Source organism: Scyliorhinus torazame, chromosome 21 (assembly GCF_047496885.1).
Source record: "Scyliorhinus torazame isolate Kashiwa2021f chromosome 21, sScyTor2.1, whole genome shotgun sequence".
Taxonomy (NCBI): domain Eukaryota; kingdom Metazoa; phylum Chordata; class Chondrichthyes; order Carcharhiniformes; family Scyliorhinidae; genus Scyliorhinus; species Scyliorhinus torazame.
Window position 1 is genome coordinate 67,372,295 of NC_092727.1, and position 20,825 is coordinate 67,393,119.

Sequence of the window (20,825 nt, forward strand, 5' to 3'; positions counted from 1 at the left end):
GTCAGTCAGTGTCTGTGGGAGGAGCAGGTCAGTCAGCGCCTGTGGAGGGAGCAGGTCAGTCAGCGCCTGTGGAGGGTATAGGTCAGTCAGCGCCTGTGGAGGGAGCAGGTCAGTCAGCGCCTGTGGAGGGAGCAGGTCAGTCAGCGCCTGTGGAGGGAGCAGGTCAGTCAGCGCCTGTGGAGGGAGCAGGTCAGTCAGCGCCTGTGGAGGGTGTAGGTCAGTCAGCGCCTGTGGAGGGAGCAGGTCTGTCAGCGCCTGTGGAGGGTGTAGGTCAGTCAGTGTCAGTGGGAGGAGCAGGTCAGTCAGTGTCTGTGGGAGGAGCAGGTCAGTCAGCGCCTGTGGAGGGAGCAGGTCAGTCAGCGCCTGTGGAGGGTGTATGTCAGTCAGCGCCTGTGGAGGGAGCAGGTCAGTCAGCGTCTGTGGAGGGTTAGGTCAGTCAGCCCATGTGGATGGAGTCAGTCAGCGCCTGTGGATAGAGCAGGTCAGTCAGCGCCTGTGCATAGAGCAGGTCAGTCAGCGCCTGTGGAGGGTGCAGGTCAGTCAGCGCCTGTGGAGGGTGCAGGTCAGTCAGCGCCTGTGGAGGGTGCAGGTCAGTCAGCGCCTGTGGAGGGAGCAGGTCAGTCAGCGCCTGTGGAGGGAGCAGGTCAGTCAGCGCCTGTGGAGGGCGCAGGTCAGTCAGCGTCTGTGGCGGGTGTAGGTCAGTCAGCGCCTGTGGAGGGAGCAGGTCAGTCAGCGCCTGTGGAGGGTGTAGGTCAGTCAGTGTCTGTGGGAGGAGCAGGTCAGTCAGTGCCTGTGGAGGGTGTAGGTCAGTCAGTGCCTGTGGAGGGAGCAGGTCAGTCAGCGCCTGTGGAGGAAGCAGGTCAGTCAGCGCCTGTGGAGGGTGTAGGTCAGTCAGCGCCTGTGGAGGGAGCAGTTCAGTCAGCGCCTGTGCAGGAAGCAGGTCAGTCAGTGTCTGTGGGAGGAGCAGGTCAGTCAGTGTCTGTGGGAGGAGCAGGTCAGTCAGCGCCTGTGGAGGGAGCAGGTCAGTCAGCGCCTGTGGAGGGTATAGGTCAGTCAGCGCCTGTGGAGGGAGCAGGTCAGTCAGCGCCTGTGGAGGGTGTGGGTCAGTCAGCACCTGTGGAGGGAGCAGGTCAGTCAGCGCCTGTGGAGGGTGTAGGTCAGTCAGCGCCTGTGGAGGGTGTGGGTCAGTCAGCGCCTGTGGAGGGAGCAGGTCAGTCAGCGCCTGTGGAGGAAGCACGTCAGTCAGCGCCTGTGGAGGGAGTAGGTCAGTCAGTGTCTGTGGGAGGAGCAGGTTAGTCAGCGCCCGTGGAGGGAGCAGGTCAGTCAGCGCCTGTGGGGGGACCAGGTCAGTCAGCGCCTGTGGAGGGAGCAGGTCAGTCAGCGCCTGTGTAGGGAGCAGGTCAGTCAGCGCCTGTGGAGGGTGTAGGTCAGTCAGTGCCTGTGGAGTGTGTAGGTCAGTCAGCGCCAGTGGAGGGTGTAGGTCAGTCAGCGCCTGTGGAGGGAGCAGGTCAGTCAGCGCCTGTTGAGGGTGTAGGTCAGTCAGCGCCTGTGGAGGGAGCAGGTCAGTCAGCGCCTGTGGAGGGAGCAGGTCAGTCAGCGCCTGTGGAGGGAGCAGGTCAGTCAGCGCCTGTGGAGGGTGTTTGTCAGTCAGCGCCTGTGGGGGGAGCAGGTCAGTCAGCGCCTGTGGAGTGTATAGGTCAGTCAGCGCCAGTGGAGAGTGTGGGTCAGTCAGCGCCTGTGGAGGGTGTTGGTCAGTCAGCGCCTGTGGAGGGTGTAGGTCAGTCAGCGCCTGTGGAGGGAGCAGGTCAGTCAGCGCCTGTGGAGGGAGCAGGTCAGTCAGCGCCTGTGGAGGGAGCAGGTCAGTCAGCGCCTGTGGAGGGAGCAGGTCAGTCAGCGCCTGTGGAGTGTGTAGGTCAGTCAGCGCCTGTGGAGGGAGCAGGTCAGTCAGCGCCAGTGGAGGGTGTAGGTTAGTCAGTGCCTGTGGAGGGAGCAGGTCAGTCAGCGCCTGTGGATGGAGCAGGTCTGTCCGCGCCTGTGGAGGGTGGAGGTCAGTCAGCACCTGTGGAGGGAGCAGGTCAGTCAGTGTCTGTGGGAGGAGCAGGTCAGTCAACGCCTGTGGAAGGAGCAGGTCAGTCAGCGCCTGTGGAGGGAGCAGGTCAGTCAGCGCCTGTGGAGGGTGTAGGTCAGTCAGCGCCTGTGGAGGGAGCAGGTCAGTCAGCGCTTTTGGAGGGTGTAGGTCAGTCAGCGCCTGTGGAGGGAGCAGGTCTGTCAGCGCCTGTGGAGGGTGTAGGTCAGTCAGCACCTGTGGAGGGAGCAGTTCAGTCAGCGCCTGTGGAGGAAGCAGGTCAGTCAGCGCCTGTGGAGGGTGTAGGTCAGTCAGCACCTGTGGAGGGAGCAGGTCAGTCAGCGCCTGTGGAGGGTGTAGGTCAGTCAGCGCCTGTGGAGGGTGTAGGTCAGTCAGCACCTGTGGAGGGAGCAGGTCAGTCAGCGCCTGTGGAGGGTGTAGGTCAGTCAGCGCCTGTGGAGGGAGCAGGTCTGTCAGCGCCTGTGGAGGGTGTAGTTCAGTCAGCACCTGTGGAGGGAGCAGGTCTGTCAGCGCCTGTGGAGGGTGTAGGTCAGTCAGCACCTGTGGAGGGAGCAGTTCAGTCAGCGCCTGTGCAGGAAGCAGGTCAGTCAGCGCCTGTGGAGGGTGTAGGTCAGTCAGCGCCTGTGGAGGGTGTAGGTCAGTCAGCGCCTGTGGAGGGAGCAGGTCAGTCAGCGCCTGTGGAGGGAGCAGGTCAGTCAGCGCCTGTGGAGGGAGCAGGTCAGTCAGCGCCTGTGGAGGAAGCAGGTCAGTCAGCGCCTGTGGAGGGTGTAGGTCAGTCAGCGCCTGTGGAGGGAGCAGGTCTGTCAGCGCCTGTGGAGGGTGTAGGTCAGTTTGCACCTGTGGAGGGAGCAGGTCAGTCAGCGCCTGTGGAGGGTGTAGGTCAGTCAGCGCCTGTGGAGGGAGCAGGTCTGTCAGCGCCTGTGGAGGGTGTAGGTCAGTCAGCACCTGTGGAGGGAGCAGTTCAGGCAGCGCCTGTGCAGGAGGCAGGTCAGTCAGCGCCTGTGGAGGGTGTAGGTCAGTCAGCGCCTGTGGACGGTGTAGGTCAGTCAGCACCTGTGGAGGGAGCAGTTCAGTCAGCGCCTGTGGAGGAAGCAGGTCAGTCAGCGCCTGTGGAGGGTGTAGGTCAGTCAGCACCTGTGGAGGGAGCAGGTCAGTCAGCGCCTGTGGAGGGTGTAGGTCTGTCAGCACCTGTGGAAGGTGTAGGTCAGTCAGCACCTGTGGAGGGAGCAGGTCAGTCAGCGCCTGTGGAGGGTGTAGGTCAGTCAGCGCCTGTGGAGGGAGCAGGTCTGTCAGCGCCTGTGGAGGGTGTAGGTCAGTCAGCACCTGTGGAGGGAGCAGGTCTGTCAGCGCCTGTGGAGGGTGTAGGTCAGTCAGCACCTGTGGAGGGAGCAGTTCAGTCAGCGCCTGTGCAGGAAGCAGGTCAGTCAGTGTCTGTGGGAGGAGCAGGTCAGTCAGTGTCTGTGGGAGGAGCAGGTCAGTCAGTGTCTGTGGGAGGAGCAGGTCAGTCAGCGCCTGTGGAGGGAGCAGGTCAGTCAGCGCCTGTGGAGGGTATAGGTCAGTCAGCGCCTGTGGAGGGAGCAGGTCAGTCAGCGCCTGTGGAGGGAGCAGGTCAGTCAGCGCCTGTGGAGGGAGCAGGTCAGTCAGCGTCTGTGGAGGGAGCAGGTCAGTCAGCGCCTGTGGAGGGTGTAGGTCAGTCAGCGCCTGTGGAGGGAGCAGGTCTGTCAGCGCCTGTGGAGGGTGTAGGTCAGTCAGTGTCAGTGGGAGGAGCAGGTCAGTCAGTGTCTGTGGGAGGAGCAGGTCAGTCAGCGCCTGTGGAGGGAGCAGGTCAGTCAGCGCCTGTGGAGGGTGTATGTCAGTCAGCGCCTGTGGAGGGAGCAGGTCAGTCAGCGTCTGTGGAGGGTTAGGTCAGTCAGCCCATGTGGATGGAGTCAGTCAGCGCCTGTGGATAGAGCAGGTCAGTCAGCGCCTGTGCATAGAGCAGGTCAGTCAGCGCCTGTGGAGGGTGCAGGTCAGTCAGCGCCTGTGGAGGGTGCAGGTCAGTCAGCGCCTGTGGAGGGTGCAGGTCAGTCAGCGCCTGTGGAGGGAGCAGGTCAGTCAGCGCCTGTGGAGGGAGCAGGTCAGTCAGCGCCTGTGGAGGGCGCAGGTCAGTCAGCGTCTGTGGCGGGTGTAGGTCAGTCAGCGCCTGTGGAGGGAGCAGGTCAGTCAGCGCCTGTGGAGGGTGTAGGTCAGTCAGTGTCTGTGGGAGGAGCAGGTCAGTCAGTGCCTGTGGAGGGTGTAGGTCAGTCAGTGCCTGTGGAGGGAGCAGGTCAGTCAGCGCCTGTGGAGGAAGCAGGTCAGTCAGCGCCTGTGGAGGGTGTAGGTCAGTCAGCGCCTGTGGAGGGAGCAGTTCAGTCAGCGCCTGTGCAGGAAGCAGGTCAGTCAGTGTCTGTGGGAGGAGCAGGTCAGTCAGTGTCTGTGGGAGGAGCAGGTCAGTCAGCGCCTGTGGAGGGAGCAGGTCAGTCAGCGCCTGTGGAGGGTATAGGTCAGTCAGCGCCTGTGGAGGGAGCAGGTCAGTCAGCGCCTGTGGAGGGTGTGGGTCAGTCAGCACCTGTGGAGGGAGCAGGTCAGTCAGCGCCTGTGGAGGGTGTAGGTCAGTCAGCGCCTGTGGAGGGTGTGGGTCAGTCAGCGCCTGTGGAGGGAGCAGGTCAGTCAGCGCCTGTGGAGGAAGCACGTCAGTCAGCGCCTGTGGAGGGAGTAGGTCAGTCAGTGTCTGTGGGAGGAGCAGGTTAGTCAGCGCCCGTGGAGGGAGCAGGTCAGTCAGCGCCTGTGGGGGGACCAGGTCAGTCAGCGCCTGTGGAGGGAGCAGGTCAGTCAGCGCCTGTGTAGGGAGCAGGTCAGTCAGCGCCTGTGGAGGGTGTAGGTCAGTCAGTGCCTGTGGAGGGAGCAGGTCAGTCAGCGCCTGTGGAGGAAGCAGGTCTGTCAGCGCCTGTGGAGGGTGGAGGTCAGTCAGCACCTGTGGAGGGAGCAGGTCAGTCAGCGCCTGTGGAGGGTGTAGGTCAGTCAGCGCCTGTGGAGGGAGCAGGTCTGTCAGCGCCTGTGGAGGGTGTAGGTCAGTCAGCACCTGTGGAGGGAGCAGTTCAGTCAGCGCCTGTGGAGGGTGTAGGTCAGTCAGCACCTGTGGAGGGAGCAGTTCAGTCAGCGCCTGTGGAGGGTGTAGGTCAGTCAGCACCTGTGGAGGAAGCATGTCTGTCAGCGCCTGTGGAGGGTGTAGGTCAGTCAGCACCTGTGGAGGGAGCAGGTCAGTCAGCGCCTGTGGAGGGAGCAGGTCAGTCAGCGCCTGTGGAGGGAGCAGGTCAGTCAGCGCCTGTGGAGGGTGTAGGTCAGTCAGCGCCTGTGGAGGGAGCAGGTCAGTCAGCGCCTGTGGAGGAAGCAGGTCAGTCAGCGCCTGTGGAGGGTGTAGGTCAGTCGGTGTCTGTGGATGGAGCAGGTCAGTCAGCGCCTGTGGAGGGTGTAGGTCAGTCAGCGCCTGTGGAGGGTGTAGGTCTGTCAGCGCGTTTCGAGGGAGCAGGTCAGACAGCGCCTGTGGAGGGAGCAGGTCAGTGAGCACCTGTGGAGGGAGCAGTTCAATCAGCGCCTGTGGAGGGTGTAGGTCAGTCAGTGCCTGTGGAGGGAGCAGGTCAGTCAGTGTCTGTGGGAGGATCAGGTCAGTCAGCGCCTGTGGAGGGAGCAGGTCAGTCAGCGCCTGTGGAGGAAGCAGGTCAGTCAGCGCCTGTGGAGGAAGCAGGTCAGTCAGCGCCTGTGGAGGGTGTACATCAGTCAGCCCCTGTGGATAGAGCAGGTCAGTCAGCGCCTGTGGATAGAGCATGTCAGTCAGCGCCTGTGGATAGAGCAGTCCAGTCAGCGCCTGTGGATAGAGCAGGTCAGTCAGCGCCTGTGGAGTGTGTAGGTCAGTCAGCGCCAGTGGAGGGAGCAGGTCAGTCAGCGCCTGTGGAGGGTGTATGTCAGTCAGCGCCTGTGGAGGGAGCAGGTCAGTCAGCGTCTGTGGAGGGTTAGGTCAGTCAGCCCATGTGGATGGAGTCAGTCAGCGCCTGTGGATAGAGCAGGTCAGTCAGCGCCTGTGCATAGAGCAGGTCAGTCAGCGCCTGTGGAGGGTGCAGGTCAGTCAGCGCCTGTGGAGGGTGCAGGTCAGTCAGCGCCTGTGGAGGGTGCAGGTCAGTCAGCGCCTGTGGAGGGAGCAGGTCAGTCAGCGCCTGTGGAGGGAGCAGGTCAGTCAGCGCCTGTGGAGGGCGCAGGTCAGTCAGCGTCTGTGGCGGGTGTAGGTCAGTCAGCGCCTGTGGAGGGAGCAGGTCAGTCAGCGCCTGTGGAGGGTGTAGGTCAGTCAGTGTCTGTGGGAGGAGCAGGTCAGTCAGCGCCTGTGGAGGGTGTAGGTCAGTCAGTGCCTGTGGAGGGAGCAGGTCAGTCAGCGCCTGTGGAGGAAGCAGGTCAGTCAGCGCCTGTGGAGGGTGTAGGTCAGTCAGTGTCTGTGGGAGGAGCAGGTCAGTCAGTGACTGTGGGAGAAGCAGGTCAGTCAGCGCCTGTGGAGGGAGCAGGTCAGTCAGCGCCTGTGGAGGGAGCAGGTCAGTCAGCGCCTGTGGAGGGTGTAGGTCAGTCAGCGCCTGTGGAGGGAGCAGGTCAGTCAGCGCCTGTGGAGGAAGCAGGTCAGTCAGCGCCTGTGGAGGGTGTAGGTCAGTCGGTGTCTGTGGATGGAGCAGGTCAGTCAGCGCCTGTGGAGGGTGTAGGTCAGTCAGCGCCTGTGGAGGGTGTAGGTCTGTCAGCGCGTTTGGAGGGTGCAGGTCAGACAGCGCCTGTGGAGGGAGCAGGTCAGTGAGCACCTGTGGAGGGAGCAGTTCAATCAGCGCCTGTGGAGGGTGTAGGTCAGTCAGTGCCTGTGGAGGGAGCAGGTCAGTCAGTGTCTGTGGGAGGAGCAGGTCAGTCAGCTCCTGTGGATGGTGTAGGTCAGTCAGCGATTGTGGAGGGAGCAGGTCAGTCAGCGCCTGTCTAGGGAGCAGGTCTGTCAGCGCCTGTGGAGGGTGTGGGTCAGTCAGCACCTGTGGAGGGAGCAGGTCAGTCAGCGCCTGTGGAGGAAGCACGTCAGTCAGCGCCTGTGGACGGTGTAGGTCAGTCAGTGTCTGTGGGAGGAGCAGGTTAGTCAGCGCCCGTGGAGGGAGCAGGTCAGTCAGCGCCTGTGGGGGGACCAGGTCAGTCAGCGCCTGTGGAGGGAGCAGGTCAGTCAGCGCCTGTGGAGGGAGCAGGTCAGTCAGCGCCTGTGGAGGGTGTAGGTCTGTCAGCGCCTGTGGAAGGTGTAGGTCAGTCAGCACCTGTGGAGGGAGCAGGTCAGTCAGCGCCTGTGGAGGGTGGAGGTCAGTCAGCACCTGTGGAGGGAGCAGGTCAGTCAGCGCCTGTGGAGGGTGTAGGTCAGTCAGCGCCTGTGGAGGGAGCAGGTCTGTCAGCGCCTGTGGAGGGTGTAGGTCAGTCAGCGCCAGTGGAGGGTGTAGGTCAGTCAGCGCCTGTGGAGGGAGCAGGTCAGTCAGCGCCTGTTGAGGGTGTAGGTCAGTCAGCGCCTGTGGAGGGAGCAGGTCAGTCAGCGCCTGTGGAGGGAGCAGGTCAGTCAGCGCCTGTGGAGGGAGCAGGTCAGTCAGCGCCTGTGGAGGGTGTTTGTCAGTCAGCGCCTGTGGGGGGAGCAGGTCAGTCAGCGCCTGTGGAGTGTGTAGGTCAGTCAGCGCCAGTGGAGGGTGTGGGTCAGTCAGCGCCTGTGGAGGGTGTTGGTCAGTCAGCGCCTGCGGAGGGAGCAGGTCAGTCAGCGCCTGTGGAGGGAGCAGGTCAGTCAGCGCCTGTGGAGTGTGTAGGTCAGTCAGCGCCTGTGGAGGGAGCAGGTCAGTCAGCGCCAGTGGAGGGTGTAGGTCAGTCAGTGCCTGTGGAGGGAGCAGGTCAGTCAGCGCCTGTGGATGGAGCAGGTCTGTCAGCGCCTGTGGAGGGTGGAGGTCAGTCAGCACCTGTGGAGGGAGCAGGTCAGTCAGTGTCTGTGGGAGGAGCAGGTCAGTCAACGCCTGTGGAAGGAGCAGGTCAGTCAGCGCCTGTGGAGGGAGCAGGTCAGTCAGCGCCTGTGGAGGGTGTAGGTCAGTCAGCGCCTGTGGAGGGAGCAGGTCAGTCAGCGCTTTTGGAGGGTGTAGGTCAGTCAGCGCCTGTGGAGGGAGCAGGTCTGTCAGCGCCTGTGGAGGGTGTAGGTCAGTCAGCACCTGTGGAGGGAGCAGTTCAGTCAGCGCCTGTGGAGGAAGCAGGTCAGTCAGCGCCTGTGGAGGGTGTAGGTCAGTCAGCACCTGTGGAGGGAGCAGGTCAGTCAGCGCCTGTGGAGGGTGTAGGTCAGTCAGCGCCTGTGGAGGGTGTAGGTCAGTCAGCACCTGTGGAGGGAGCAGGTCAGTCAGCGCCTGTGGAGGGTGTAGGTCAGTCAGCGCCTGTGGAGGGAGCAGGTCTGTCAGCGCCTGTGGAGGGTGTAGTTCAGTCAGCACCTGTGGAGGGAGCAGGTCTGTCAGAGCCTGTGGAGGGTGTAGGTCAGTCAGCACCTGTGGAGGGAGCAGTTCAGTCAGCGCCTGTGCAGGAAGCAGGTCAGTCAGCGCCTGTGGAGGGTGTAGGTCAGTCAGCGCCTGTGGAGGGTGTAGGTCAGTCAGCGCCTGTGGAGGGAGCAGGTCAGTCAGCGCCTGTGGAGGGAGCAGGTCAGTCAGCGCCTGTGGAGGGAGCAGGTCAGTCAGCGCCTGTGGAGGAAGCAGGTCAGTCAGCGCCTGTGGAGGGTGTAGGTCAGTCAGCGCCTGTGGAGGGAGCAGGTCTGTCAGCGCCTGTGGAGGGTGTAGGTCAGTTTGCACCTGTGGAGGGAGCAGGTCAGTCAGCGCCTGTGGAGGGTGTAGGTCAGTCAGCGCCTGTGGAGGGAGCAGGTCTGTCAGCGCCTGTGGAGGGTGTAGGTCAGTCAGCACCTGTGGAGGGAGCAGTTCAGGCAGCGCCTGTGCAGGAGGCAGGTCAGTCAGCGCCTGTGGAGGGTGTAGGTCAGTCAGCGCCTGTGGAGGGTGTAGGTCAGTCAGCACCTGTGGAGGGAGCAGTTCAGTCAGCGCCTGTGGAGGAAGCAGGTCAGTCAGCGCCTGTGGAGGGTGTAGGTCAGTCAGCACCTGTGGAGGGAGCAGGTCAGTCAGCGCCTGTGGAGGGTGTAGGTCTGTCAGCGCCTGTGGAAGGTGTAGGTCAGTCAGCACCTGTGGAGGGAGCAGGTCAGTCAGCGCCTGTGGAGGGTGTAGGTCAGTCAGCGCCTGTGGAGGGAGCAGGTCTGTCAGCGCCTGTGGAGGGTGTAGGTCAGTCAGCACCTGTGGAGGGAGCAGGTCTGTCAGCGCCTGTGGAGGGTGTAGGTCAGTCAGCACCTGTGGAGGGAGCAGTTCAGTCAGCGCCTGTGCAGGAAGCAGGTCAGTCAGTGTCTGTGGGAGGAGCAGGTCAGTCAGTGTCTGTGGGAGGAGCAGGTCAGTCAGTGTCTGTGGGAGGAGCAGGTCAGTCAGCGCCTGTGGAGGGAGCAGGTCAGTCAGCGCCTGTGGAGGGTATAGGTCAGTCAGCGCCTGTGGAGGGAGCAGGTCAGTCAGCGCCTGTGGAGGGAGCAGGTCAGTCGGCGCCTGTGGAGGGAGCAGGTCAGTCGGCGCCTGTGGAGGGAGCAGGTCAGTCAGCGCCTGTGGAGGGAGCAGGTCAGTCAGCGCCTGTGGAGGGTGTAGGTCAGTCAGCGCCTGTGGAGGGAGCAGGTCTGTCAGCGCCTGTGGAGGGTGTAGGTCAGTCAGTGTCAGTGGGAGGAGCAGGTCAGTCAGTGTCTGTGGGAGGAGCAGGTCAGTCAGCGCCTGTGGAGGGAGCAGGTCAGTCAGCGCCTGTGGAGGGTGTATGTCAGTCAGCGCCTGTGGAGGGAGCAGGTCAGTCAGCGTCTGTGGAGGGTTAGGTCAGTCAGCCCATGTGGATGGAGTCAGTCAGCGCCTGTGGATAGAGCAGGTCAGTCAGCGCCTGTGCATAGAGCAGGTCAGTCAGCGCCTGTGGAGGGTGCAGGTCAGTCAGCGCCTGTGGAGGGTGCAGGTCAGTCAGCGCCTGTGGAGGGTGCAGGTCAGTCAGCGCCTGTGGAGGGAGCAGGTCAGTCAGCGCCTGTGGAGGGAGCAGGTCAGTCAGCGCCTGTGGAGGGCGCAGGTCAGTCAGCGTCTGTGGCGGGTGTAGGTCACTCAGCGCCTGTGGAGGGAGCAGGTCAGTCAGCGCCTGTGGAGGGTGTAGGTCAGTCAGTGTCTGTGGGAGGAGCAGGTCAGTCAGCGCCTGTGGAGGGTGTAGGTCAGTCAGTGCCTGTGGAGGGAGCAGGTCAGTCAGCGCCTGTGGAGGAAGCAGGTCAGTCAGCGCCTGTGGAGGGTGTAGGTCAGTCAGCGCCTGTGGAGGGAGCAGGTCTGTCAGCGCCTGTGGAGGGTGTAGGTCAGTCAGCACCTGTGGAGGGAGCAGGTCTGTCAGCGCCTGTGGAGGGTGTAGGTCAGTCAGCACCTGTGGAGGGAGCAGTTCAGTCAGCGCCTGTGCAGGAAGCAGGTCAGTCAGTGTCTGTGGGAGGAGCAGGTCAGTCAGTGTCTGTGGGAGGAGCAGGTCAGTCAGCGCCTGTGGAGGGAGCAGGTCAGTCAGCGCCTGTGGAGGGTATAGGTCAGTCAGCGCCTGTGGAGGGAGCAAGTCAGTCAGTGCCTGTGGAGGGTGTGGGTCAGTCAGCACCTGTGGAGGGAGCAGGTCAATCAGCGCCTGTGGAGGGTGTAGGTCAGTCAGCGCCTGTGGAGGGTGTGGGTCAGTCAGCGCCTGTGGAGGGAGCAGGTCAGTCAGCGCCTGTGGAGGAAGCACGTCAGTCAGCGCCTGTGGAGGGTGGAGGTCAGTCAGCACCTGTGGAGGGAGCAGGTCAGTCAGCGCCTGTGGAGGGTGTAGGTCAGTCAGCGCCTGTGGAGGGAGCAGGTCTGTCAGCGCCTGTGGAGGGTGTAGGTCAGTCAGCACCTGTGGAGGGAGCAGTTCAGTCAGCGCCTGTGGAGGGTGTAGGTCAGTCAGCACCTGTGGAGGGAGCAGTTCAGTCAGCGCCTGTGGAGGGTGTAGGTCAGTCAGCACCTGTGGAGGAAGCATGTCTGTCAGCGCCTGTGGAGGGTGTAGGTCAGTCAGCACCTGTGGAGGGAGCAGGTCAGTCAGCGCCTGTGGAGGGAGCAGGTCAGTCAGCGCCTGTGGAGGAAGCATGTCTGTCAGCGCCTGTGGAGGGAGCAGGTCAGTCAGTGTCTGTGGAGGGAGCAGGTCAGTCAGCGCCTGTGGAGGGAGCAGATCAGTCAGCGCCTGTGGAGGGAGCAGGTCAGTCAGCGCCTGTGGAGTGTGTAGGTCAGTCAGTGTCTGTGGGAGGATCAGGTCAGTCAGCGCCTGTGGAGGGAGCAGGTCAGTCAGCGCCTGTGGAGGAAGCAGGTCAGTCAGCGCCTGTGGAGGAAGCAGGTCAGTCAGCGCCTGTGGAGGGTGTACATCAGTCAGCCCCTGTGGATAGAGCAGGTCAGTCAGCGCCTGTGGATAGAGCATGTCAGTCAGCGCCTGTGGATAGAGCAGTCCAGTCAGCGCCTGTGGATAGAGCAGGTCAGTCAGCGCCTGTGGAGTGTGTAGGTCAGTCAGCGCCAGTGGAGGGTGCAGGTCAGTCAGCGCCTGTGGAGGGAGCAGGTCAGTCAGCGCCTGTGGAGGGTGTAGGTCAGTCAGCGCCTGTGGAGGGAGCAGGTCAGTCAGCGCCTGTGGAGGGAGCAGGTCAGTCAGCGCCTGTGGAGGGAGCAGGTCAGTCAGCGCCTGTGGAGGGTGTTTGTCAGTCAGCGCCTGTGGAGGGAGCAGGTCAGTCAGCGCCTGTGGAGGGCGCAGGTCAGTCAGCGTCTGTGGCGGGTGTAGGTCAGTCAGCGCCTGTGGAGGGAGCAGGTCAGTCAGCGCCTGTGGAGGGTGTAGGTCAGTCAGTGTCTGTGGGAGGAGCAGGTCAGTCAGCGCCTGTGGAGGGTGTAGGTCAGTCAGTGCCTGTGGAGGGAGCAGGTCAGTCAGCGCCTGTGGAGGAAGCAGGTCAGTCAGCGCCTGTGGAGGGTGTATGTCAGTCAGCGCCTGTGGAGGGAGCAGGTCTGTCAGCGCCTGTGGAGGGTGTAGGTCAGTCAGCACCTGTGGAGGGAGCAGGTCTGTCAGCGCCTGTGGAGGGTGTAGGTCAGTCAGCACCTGTGGAGGGAGCAGTTCAGTCAGCGCCTGTGCAGGAAGCAGGTCAGTCAGTGCCTGTGGGAGGAGCAGGTCAGTCAGTGTCTGTGGGAGGAGCAGGTCAGTCAGCGCCTGTGGAGGGAGCAGGTCAGTCAGCGCCTGTGGAGGGTATAGGTCAGTCAGCACCTGTGGAGGGAGCAGGTCAGTCAGCGCCTGTGGAGGGTGTAGGTCAGTCAGCGCCTGTGGAGGGTGTGGGTCAGTCAGCGCCTGTGGAGGGAGCAGGTCAGTCAGCGCCTGTGGAGGAAGCACGTCAGTCAGCGCCTGTGGAGGGTGGAGGTCAGTCAGCACCTGTGGAGGGAGCAGGTCAGTCAGCGCCTGTGGAGGGTGTAGGTCAGTCAGCGCCTGTGGAGGGAGCAGGTCTGTCAGCGCCTGTGGAGGGTGTAGGTCAGTCAGCACCTGTGGAGGGAGCAGTTCAGTCAGCGCCTGTGGAGGGTGTAGGTCAGTCAGCACCTGTGGAGGGAGCAGTTCAGTCAGCGCCTGTGGAGGGTGTAGGTCAGTCAGCACCTGTGGAGGAAGCATGTCTGTCAGCGCCTGTGGAGGGTGTAGGTCAGTCAGCACCTGTGGAGGGAGCAGGTCAGTCAGCGCCTGTGGAGGGAGCAGGTCAGTCAGCGCCTGTGGAGGAAGCATGTCTGTCAGCGCCTGTGGAGGGAGCAGGTCAGTCAGTGTCTGTGGAGGGAGCAGGTCAGTCAGCGCCTGTGGAGGGAGCAGATCAGTCAGCGCCTGTGGAGGGAGCAGGTCAGTCAGCGCCTGTGGAGTGTGTAGGTCAGTCAGTGTCTGTGGGAGGATCAGGTCAGTCAGCGCCTGTGGAGGGAGCAGGTCAGTCAGCGCCTGTGGAGGAAGCAGGTCAGTCAGCGCCTGTGGAGGAAGCAGGTCAGTCAGCGCCTGTGGAGGGTGTACATCAGTCAGCCCCTGTGGATAGAGCAGGTCAGTCAGCGCCTGTGGATAGAGCATGTCAGTCAGCGCCTGTGGATAGAGCAGTCCAGTCAGCGCCTGTGGATAGAGCAGGTCAGTCAGCGCCTGTGGAGTGTGTAGGTCAGTCAGCGCCAGTGGAGGGTGTAGGTCAGTCAGCGCCTGTGGAGGGAGCAGGTCAGTCAGCGCCTGTGGAGGGTGTAGGTCAGTCAGCGCCTGTGGAGGGAGCAGGTCAGTCAGCGCCTGTGGAGGGAGCAGGTCAGTCAGCGCCTGTGGAGGGAGCAGGTCAGTCAGCGCCTGTGGAGGGTGTTTGTCAGTCAGCGCCTGTGGGGGGAGCAGGTCAGTCAGCGCCTGTGGAGTGTGTAGGTCAGTCAGCGCCAGTGGAGGGTTTGGGTCAGTCAGCGCCTGTGGAGGGTGTTGGTCAGTCAGCGCCTGTGGAGGGTGTAGGTCAGTCAGCGCCTGTGGAGGGAGCAGGTCAGTCAGCGCCTGTGGAGGGAGCAGGTCAGTCAGCGCCTGTGGAGGGAGCAGGTCAGTCAGCGCCTGTGGAGTGTGTAGGTCAGTCAGCGCCTGTGGAGGGAGCAGGTCAGTCAGCGCCAGTGGAGGGTGTAGGTCAGTCAGTGCCTGTGGAGGGAGCAGGTCAGTCAGCGCCTGTGGATGGAGCAGGTCTGTCAGCGCCTGTGGAGGGTGGAGGTCAGTCAGCACCTGCGGAGGGAGCAGGTCAGTCAGTGTCTGTGGGAGGAGCAGGTCAGTCAACGCCTGTGGAAGGAGCAGGTCAGTCAGCGCCTGTGGAGGGAGCAGGCCAGTCAGCGCCTGTGGAGGGTGTAGTTTAGTCTGCGCCTGTGGAGGGAGCAGATCAGTAAGCGCCTGTGGAAGGAGCAGGTCAGTCAGCGCCTGTGGAGGGTGTTGGTCAGTCAGCGCCTGTGGAGGGAGCAGGTCAGTCGGCGCCTGTGGAGGGAGCAGGTCAGTCACCGCCTGTGGAGGGTGTAGGTCAGTTATTCAACCGCTCCTCGTAGTTAATGCCCTCCATACCAGGCAACATCCTGGTAAATCTTCTGCACCCTCTCTAAAGCCTCCACATCCTTCTGGTAGTGTGGCGAACAGAATTGAACACTAAGGTTGCAACATGAGTTGCCAATTTTTATACTCAATGCCCTGGCCAATGAAGGCAAGCATGCCGTATGCCTTCTTGACTACCTTCTCCACCTGTGTTGCCCCTTTCAGTGATCTGTGGACCTGTACACCTAGATCTCTCTGACTGTCAGTACTCCTGAGGGTTCTACCATTCACTGTATATTCCCTACCTGCATTATCCTTCCAAATGCATTACCTCACATTTGTCCGGATTAAACTCCACCTGCCATCTCTCCGCCCAAGTCTCCAAACGATCTAAATCCTGCTGTATCCTCTGACAATCCTCATCACTATCCACAATTCCACCAACCTTTGTGTCATCCGCAAACTTACTCATCAGACCAGTTACAGTTTCCTCCAAATCATTTTTATATACTACGAACAGCAAAGATCCCAGCATTGATCCCTGCGTAACACCACTAGTCACAGCCGTCAAATCAGAAAAGCATCCTTCCATTGCTACTCTCTGCCTTCTATGACATAGCCAGTTCTGTATCCACCTTGACAGTTCACCTCTGATCCCGTGTGACTTCACCTTTTGTACCAGTCTGCCATGAGGGACCTTGTCAAAGGCCTTACTGAAGTCCATATGAACAACATCCACTGTCCTACCTGCATCAATCATCTTTGTGACCTCCTCGAAAAACTATTATCAAGTTAGTGAGACACAACCTCCCCTTCACAAAACCGTGCTGCCTCTCGCTCATACGTCCATTTGCTTCCAAATGGGAGCAGATCCTGTCTCAAAGAATTCTCTCCAGTAATTTCCCTACTACTGACGTAAGGCTCACCGGCCTGTAGTTCCCTGGATTATCCTTGCTATCCTTCTTAAACAAAGTGTCATGAGAATGTCGCTTTAAGAAATGTTTGGCTGCTCATGTTACTGCAGTGATGTCAGAGTGTGGGTGGAACTGAGCTCTGGTTCTGCTTTTTAATTTCAGTTTGAGAAAAGCTTGGGTGTGCCTGTCTTTTTGGTTTAGTTTTCAGAGCTGGATAGCTGCAGTCACAGCCAGACGGTGTATGAATTTCTCTGTAATCTAAAGACTGTAAATCGAGCCTGGTGATTTAAAACTAAGAACAGTAATGACTTTAACCTAATGTGCTCCTGTTTAAAGGTTTGTTAAGTCTTTTGGGTGTAAAAGGACAGCATACAGGTTACTTAGTGTTGTATTCTTTGAGGGTTATCTTTCAATTAATGGTTGCTAAGATATTCACTGTTTGTTTTAAAAAGGTTAACTTAAATTCATAGAATAAACATTGTTTTACTTTTAAAAATACTTTCCATTTCTGCTGTACCATACCTGTAGAGTGAGCCGTGTGCTCCCCATACCACAATCGATTAAAAGTTGTGGGTCAGGTGAACTCCATGATACACTTTGGGATTCTCTCAACCCTGTCCCATAACAAAAGGAACAACATTGGCTATTCTCCAGTCCTCCGGGACATCACCTGAAGACAGTGAGGATCCAAAGATTTCTGTCAAGGCCTCAGCAATTTCCTCTCCAGCCTCCTTCAGTATTCTGGGGTAGATCCCATCAGGCCCTGGGGACTTATCTACCTTAATATTTTTCCAGACGCCCAACACCTCGTCTTTTTGGATCTCAATGTGACCCAGGCTATCTACACACCCTTCTCCAGACTCAACATCTACCAATTCCTTCTCTTTGCTGAATACTGATACAAAGTATTCATTTAGTACCTCACCCATTTCTTCTGACTCCACACATAGATTCTGTTATGAGCGAGGCTTTTCAGAACCCCAAAATGTATCATGGAGTTCAACCAACCTCTCCCTTTAATGGATTTGTTGCTTTTCCGAGCACACGGCTTTTTCCATAGGTGTGGGATTACAATTATGGACACGTGGGTTTTTAAACACAAAACACTGTTTAATCCACGAAATCAACTTAACATCTTAAATAAACATTGGACCTCTTAACACCCCTTACTTCAAAGATAACTCAGAAAATATTGCAACAGCAAATAATTCCTTAAAATGTTTCTTCAAACTTCCAAGAGACTTAACACCTTTAAACAGAATCACATCAGGTTAAAGGCTTTACAATTATGAGTTTAAATCACCCAAATGATCCAGAGATAGTCTTTCATGGCAGAGATCCAGCTCTCTGGAAACACACAGACACTCCCAAGCTCTTTTCAAACTGGCTTTCTCCCTTCGAGCAACTCACAGCAAACCAGAACTTCTCGAGCTGCTGTCTCAAACTGGCTTTCCCCTTTTAATCAGCTCACAGCAAAACAGCCAGGCACTTTGAAGCTGCTCTCAGCAAAACCAGCTAGGCACTTTTCAAACTGCAAAACCAAGCTGCAAAATGGCTGAACTGAGCTGAGCTCCACCCACTCTATGACATCACTGTTTTCTTAAAGGTACATTGCTTAAACATCTAGTTAAAGCCACTCTCGCATGATAATTCCCTCGCTTGTCCTTCAGTGGGCCCACCCTTTCCCTGGCTACCCTCTTGCTTTTTATGTACTTGTAAAAAGCCTTGGGTTTTCCTTAACCCTATTTGCCAATGACTTTTCGTGACCCCTTTTAGCCCTCCTGACTCCTTGCTTAAGTTCCTTCCTACTTTCCTTATATTCCACACAGGCTTCATCTGTTCTCACCCTTCTAGCCCTGACAAATGCCTCCTTTTTCTTTTTGACGAGGCCTGCAATATCTCTCATTATCCAAGGTTCCCGAAATTTGCCATATTTATCCTTCTGCACTAAACATGCCGGTCCTGAATTCCTTTCAACTAACATTTGAAAGCCTCCCACATGTAAGATGTTGATTTACCCTCAACCATCCACCCCCAATCTAGGTTCTTCAGTTCCTGCCTAATATTGTTATAATTAGCCGTCCCCCAATTTAGCACATTCACCCTAGGACCACTCTTATCCTTGTCCACCAGCACTTTAAAACTTACTGAATTGTGGTCACTGTTCCCGAAATGCTCCCCTACTGAAACTTCTACTCCCTGGCCGGGCTCATTCCCCAATACCAGGTCCAGTACAGCCCCTTCCCTAGTTGGACTATCTACATATTGTTTTAAGAAGCCCTCCTGGATGCTCCTTACAAACTCTGCCCCATCTAAGCCCCTTGCACTAAGTGAGTCTCAGTCAATATTGGGGAAGTCTCCCACCACAATAACCATGTTACCTTTACTCATTTCCAAAATCTGTCTACCTATCTGCTCCTCTATCTCCCGCTGGCTGTTGGGAGGCCTGTAGTAAACCCCCAACATTGTGACTGCACCCTTCTTATTCCTGATCTCTACCTATATAGCCTCACTGCCCTCTGAGGTGTCTTCCCGCAGTACAGCTGTGATATTCTCCCTAACCAAAGGGCCAAATGGCCTCCTGTTTCCATTTTCTATGGTTGATATGCACTCTTCAATGCGTTCACATCGTTCTTATAGTGTGCTGCCCAGAACTATACACAATATTCCAGCTGAGGTCCAACTAGTGCCTTCTACAAGCTCCTTGCCCCTCAGGTATGGACGCCAAAGCTGGTTATTTATGTGGCTTAATCCAGAAGCACATTCCTTGTCGATTGTACTGAATCTGAAGAGGTCCTAATGTTGAAACCTTCCACTTTGATTTGTTATGCTTTTCTTATATTTATCAACAGGAGTTTGACTGTTCTGTTTGATAATGCAAATATGACAGTTACTGTCACAACCATACCCCATTATAGTGACTCATCACTTAGTTGCATTTTGTGTGATACAATTCCTGCTTGTCTCCCTGTATGTTCACACTAAATTAGTTCACTTCCTGTAATATACAGATTCATTCTGAGTGTCGGAAGTTTGGAAAAGCCTACAACCTGAGGTCAGTGGCCGTGTATGGTGGAGGCAGCATGTGGGAACAGGCAAAGGCTCTACAAGAAGGGGCAGAGATCGTCGTGTGCACACCGGTCAGTACAAAAAATGGAGAGGCTAGAGCCACGTAGTAAGAGAATGCTTTCCAGAATAGCAGATCAAAGGAAGAAGTGTCAAACTTTCTGCGACTATCAAGATTTGTGGAGTAGTATAATGCTGCAATTTGTAAAATGAAATGTCTGTTATAGCTTTTGACAGTGAGATGTTAACAATGGAAGTCAGCTGATCAGACCATATAGTTACTTTTAAAAATCTTGAAAGGAAGTCTTAAAACCTAGAATTTCAAAATACTTCCAAATTCACAAAGACAAAAAAAAAGACTTGCATTATAAGCACTTCTCACAAGCTCAGGAGTTCCAGCTAAATACTTTTGAACTATAATCATTGGAATGTAGGAAATTCCGGTGTCAGTTTGAATCTGGCAAGCTCCTAAAAACACCAATGTGTTAATGACCGGGCATTTTTTATGTTATTGAGTAAGGGATACATATTGGCCAGGACACCAGTGATGATTCCTCTGCTGTTCTTCAAAATAGTGTCTTGCTTTAACGTCTCATCCAAAAGTTGTCAGCTCCAACAGAGCAGCACTCTACATTCAACAGCGCTGGACTGTTGCACTTGATTACTGTGTTCAAACCCTCAACTGGGACTTGAACTGACAACCGACAGACTCAAAAGCAAGAGTGCTACCAGCAGAGTCATAGTCGACACTTTAATTGAGACCTGAATATTCGCTATCGAGGCTGAGATTTGCCGTGCGGAGGGGGTACACCTCGACCCAAGGCAGATGGACGGTGTCAGGGTAATTTTCCACCTCAAGGGGAGTGGGGGGGGGGGGCACGAGGAGGAGTGAATGGAAAGGTCTTCATTCTGCAGGGACAGGTGCGCACTGGAGTTGGGCCTGCTGCCCATCCAGATCAGTGGAAGTCACTGGGACTGGTTAGAAGGTCAGCCTCGGTTATCTGGGGATTTGCCTCAGATGTGAGGGCTCTCACACATTGCGAGATAAGGTCCCCGCTCCAGTGAAAATGGGGTCTGTTTGGACTCAGCACTGAGTTTAAATGGCCCTTCTGAGTTCATTGTTTCCCTCATGTGAGTCACTTCCTGTCCCCGTTCCCCTACCAGCAAAAATAGGATCTGTCGGAAATGGGGGCAAGGCTTTTGGATTCGGGTTCCATGTGTCATTTTTATTTAACTGTGGAGTCTCCATAACTGCAAAATATAGGCTGAAGTAACCACCCTGAATCTCTGCTGAATTGAGAATTCCTTTCAGCAATTTCCTTCCATTTTGTGGTATTTGTCAAGTGGACCTTACTGGGTTATTCCAAACATAGAGGGCATTTTTAAAATCTCCTATTTGACTTTAAGTAGTATACCGTTAATTATGAAATAGCTTTTGAAATCCCAACCATATTAATATTCCAGGAGTAGAAGCTGCCACAAATCATTCAACTTTCTTTGACCAGTGAGCACAAATACTTGGTGTCCAAGTAAGCCACTAAACAAATTGTTAGATTTTACGTGTTGCTCTTTCTCCCCAGGGTCGATTGATAGACCACGTGAAAAAGAAAGCCACCAATCTCCAGCGAGTGACCTACTTGGTATTTGATGAAGCTGACCGAATGTTTGACATGGGCTTTGGTAAAAGATCAGCAGTTGTTCTTGTTTTGTTAGATTTGGATAATTTAGCATGGTGGCCTCTCGGATATTTACATCTTAATGCAATATTCTTTAAATGTTATGCCTCTGCACTTGTTACATATAAATGGATAGATTTTACAAAGAGCCAGCACAGCAGCGATGGGTTGAGTAGGCTCCTTTTGTGCTGTACGAACTATATTCTTAAATCATCTCAAATTATTCCTTCTGTGCCTCCCATCAATGGCATGCATGCACACTATAATAATAATTTTTGTTGTCACAAGTAGGCTTACATTAACATTGCAATTAAGTTACTGTGAAAAGCCCCCAGTCGCCACATTAAGGCGCCTATTCGGGTACACAGAAGGAGAATTAGAGTGTCCAAATTACCTAACAGCATGTCTTTCGAGACTTGTGGGAGGAAACCAGAGCATCCGGAGGAAACCCACCTAGTCACGGGGAGAACGTGCAGACTCCGCACTGACCGTGACCCAAGCCGGGAATCGAACCTGGGGCGCTGCCGCTGTGAAGCAACAACGCTAACCACTGTGCTACCGCGCCGCTTCACCTATGCAAGTTCACTCTGGCTGAATCTTAATTGCAACAGTAAAATTCAGATTTGCATTTTTAAGCTCTTTAAGAGGACATAATGCTGAGCTGCCTGTTAATTTACTGAATGAGGATGCATTAGTGAGTGTATGTCATGATATAGTGATTTCTTTATCTTTTACAGAATATCAGGTCCGATCATTAGCTAATCATGTCCGGCCAGACAGACAGAGTAAGTTATGTTTTATTGTATTCCTTATTGCGTAACCAGCGAGTTCAATTAAAGTTTACAGTTTATAGCAGTCATTGTACTGGAGAAAGATGGGAAATTGTGCACTCATTGG

At 56.8% G+C, this 20,825-nt stretch overlaps 1 protein-coding gene across 3 annotated transcripts in view; it reads left to right on the top strand.

Moving 5' to 3' along the window:
* LOC140398332 (ATP-dependent RNA helicase DDX42-like) overlaps positions 1–20,825 on the top strand; it is a 213,141-nt gene that overhangs the window by 121,221 nt on the left and 71,095 nt on the right. For all 3 annotated transcript variants that reach the window (XM_072486909.1, XM_072486910.1, XM_072486911.1), the window contains 3 exons: positions 18,198–18,326; positions 19,833–19,932; positions 20,666–20,713. In XM_072486909.1, coding sequence (XP_072343010.1) covers positions 18,198–18,326; positions 19,833–19,932; positions 20,666–20,713 — 277 coding nt within the window. The remainder of the gene's footprint in view (positions 1–18,197; positions 18,327–19,832; positions 19,933–20,665; positions 20,714–20,825) is intronic.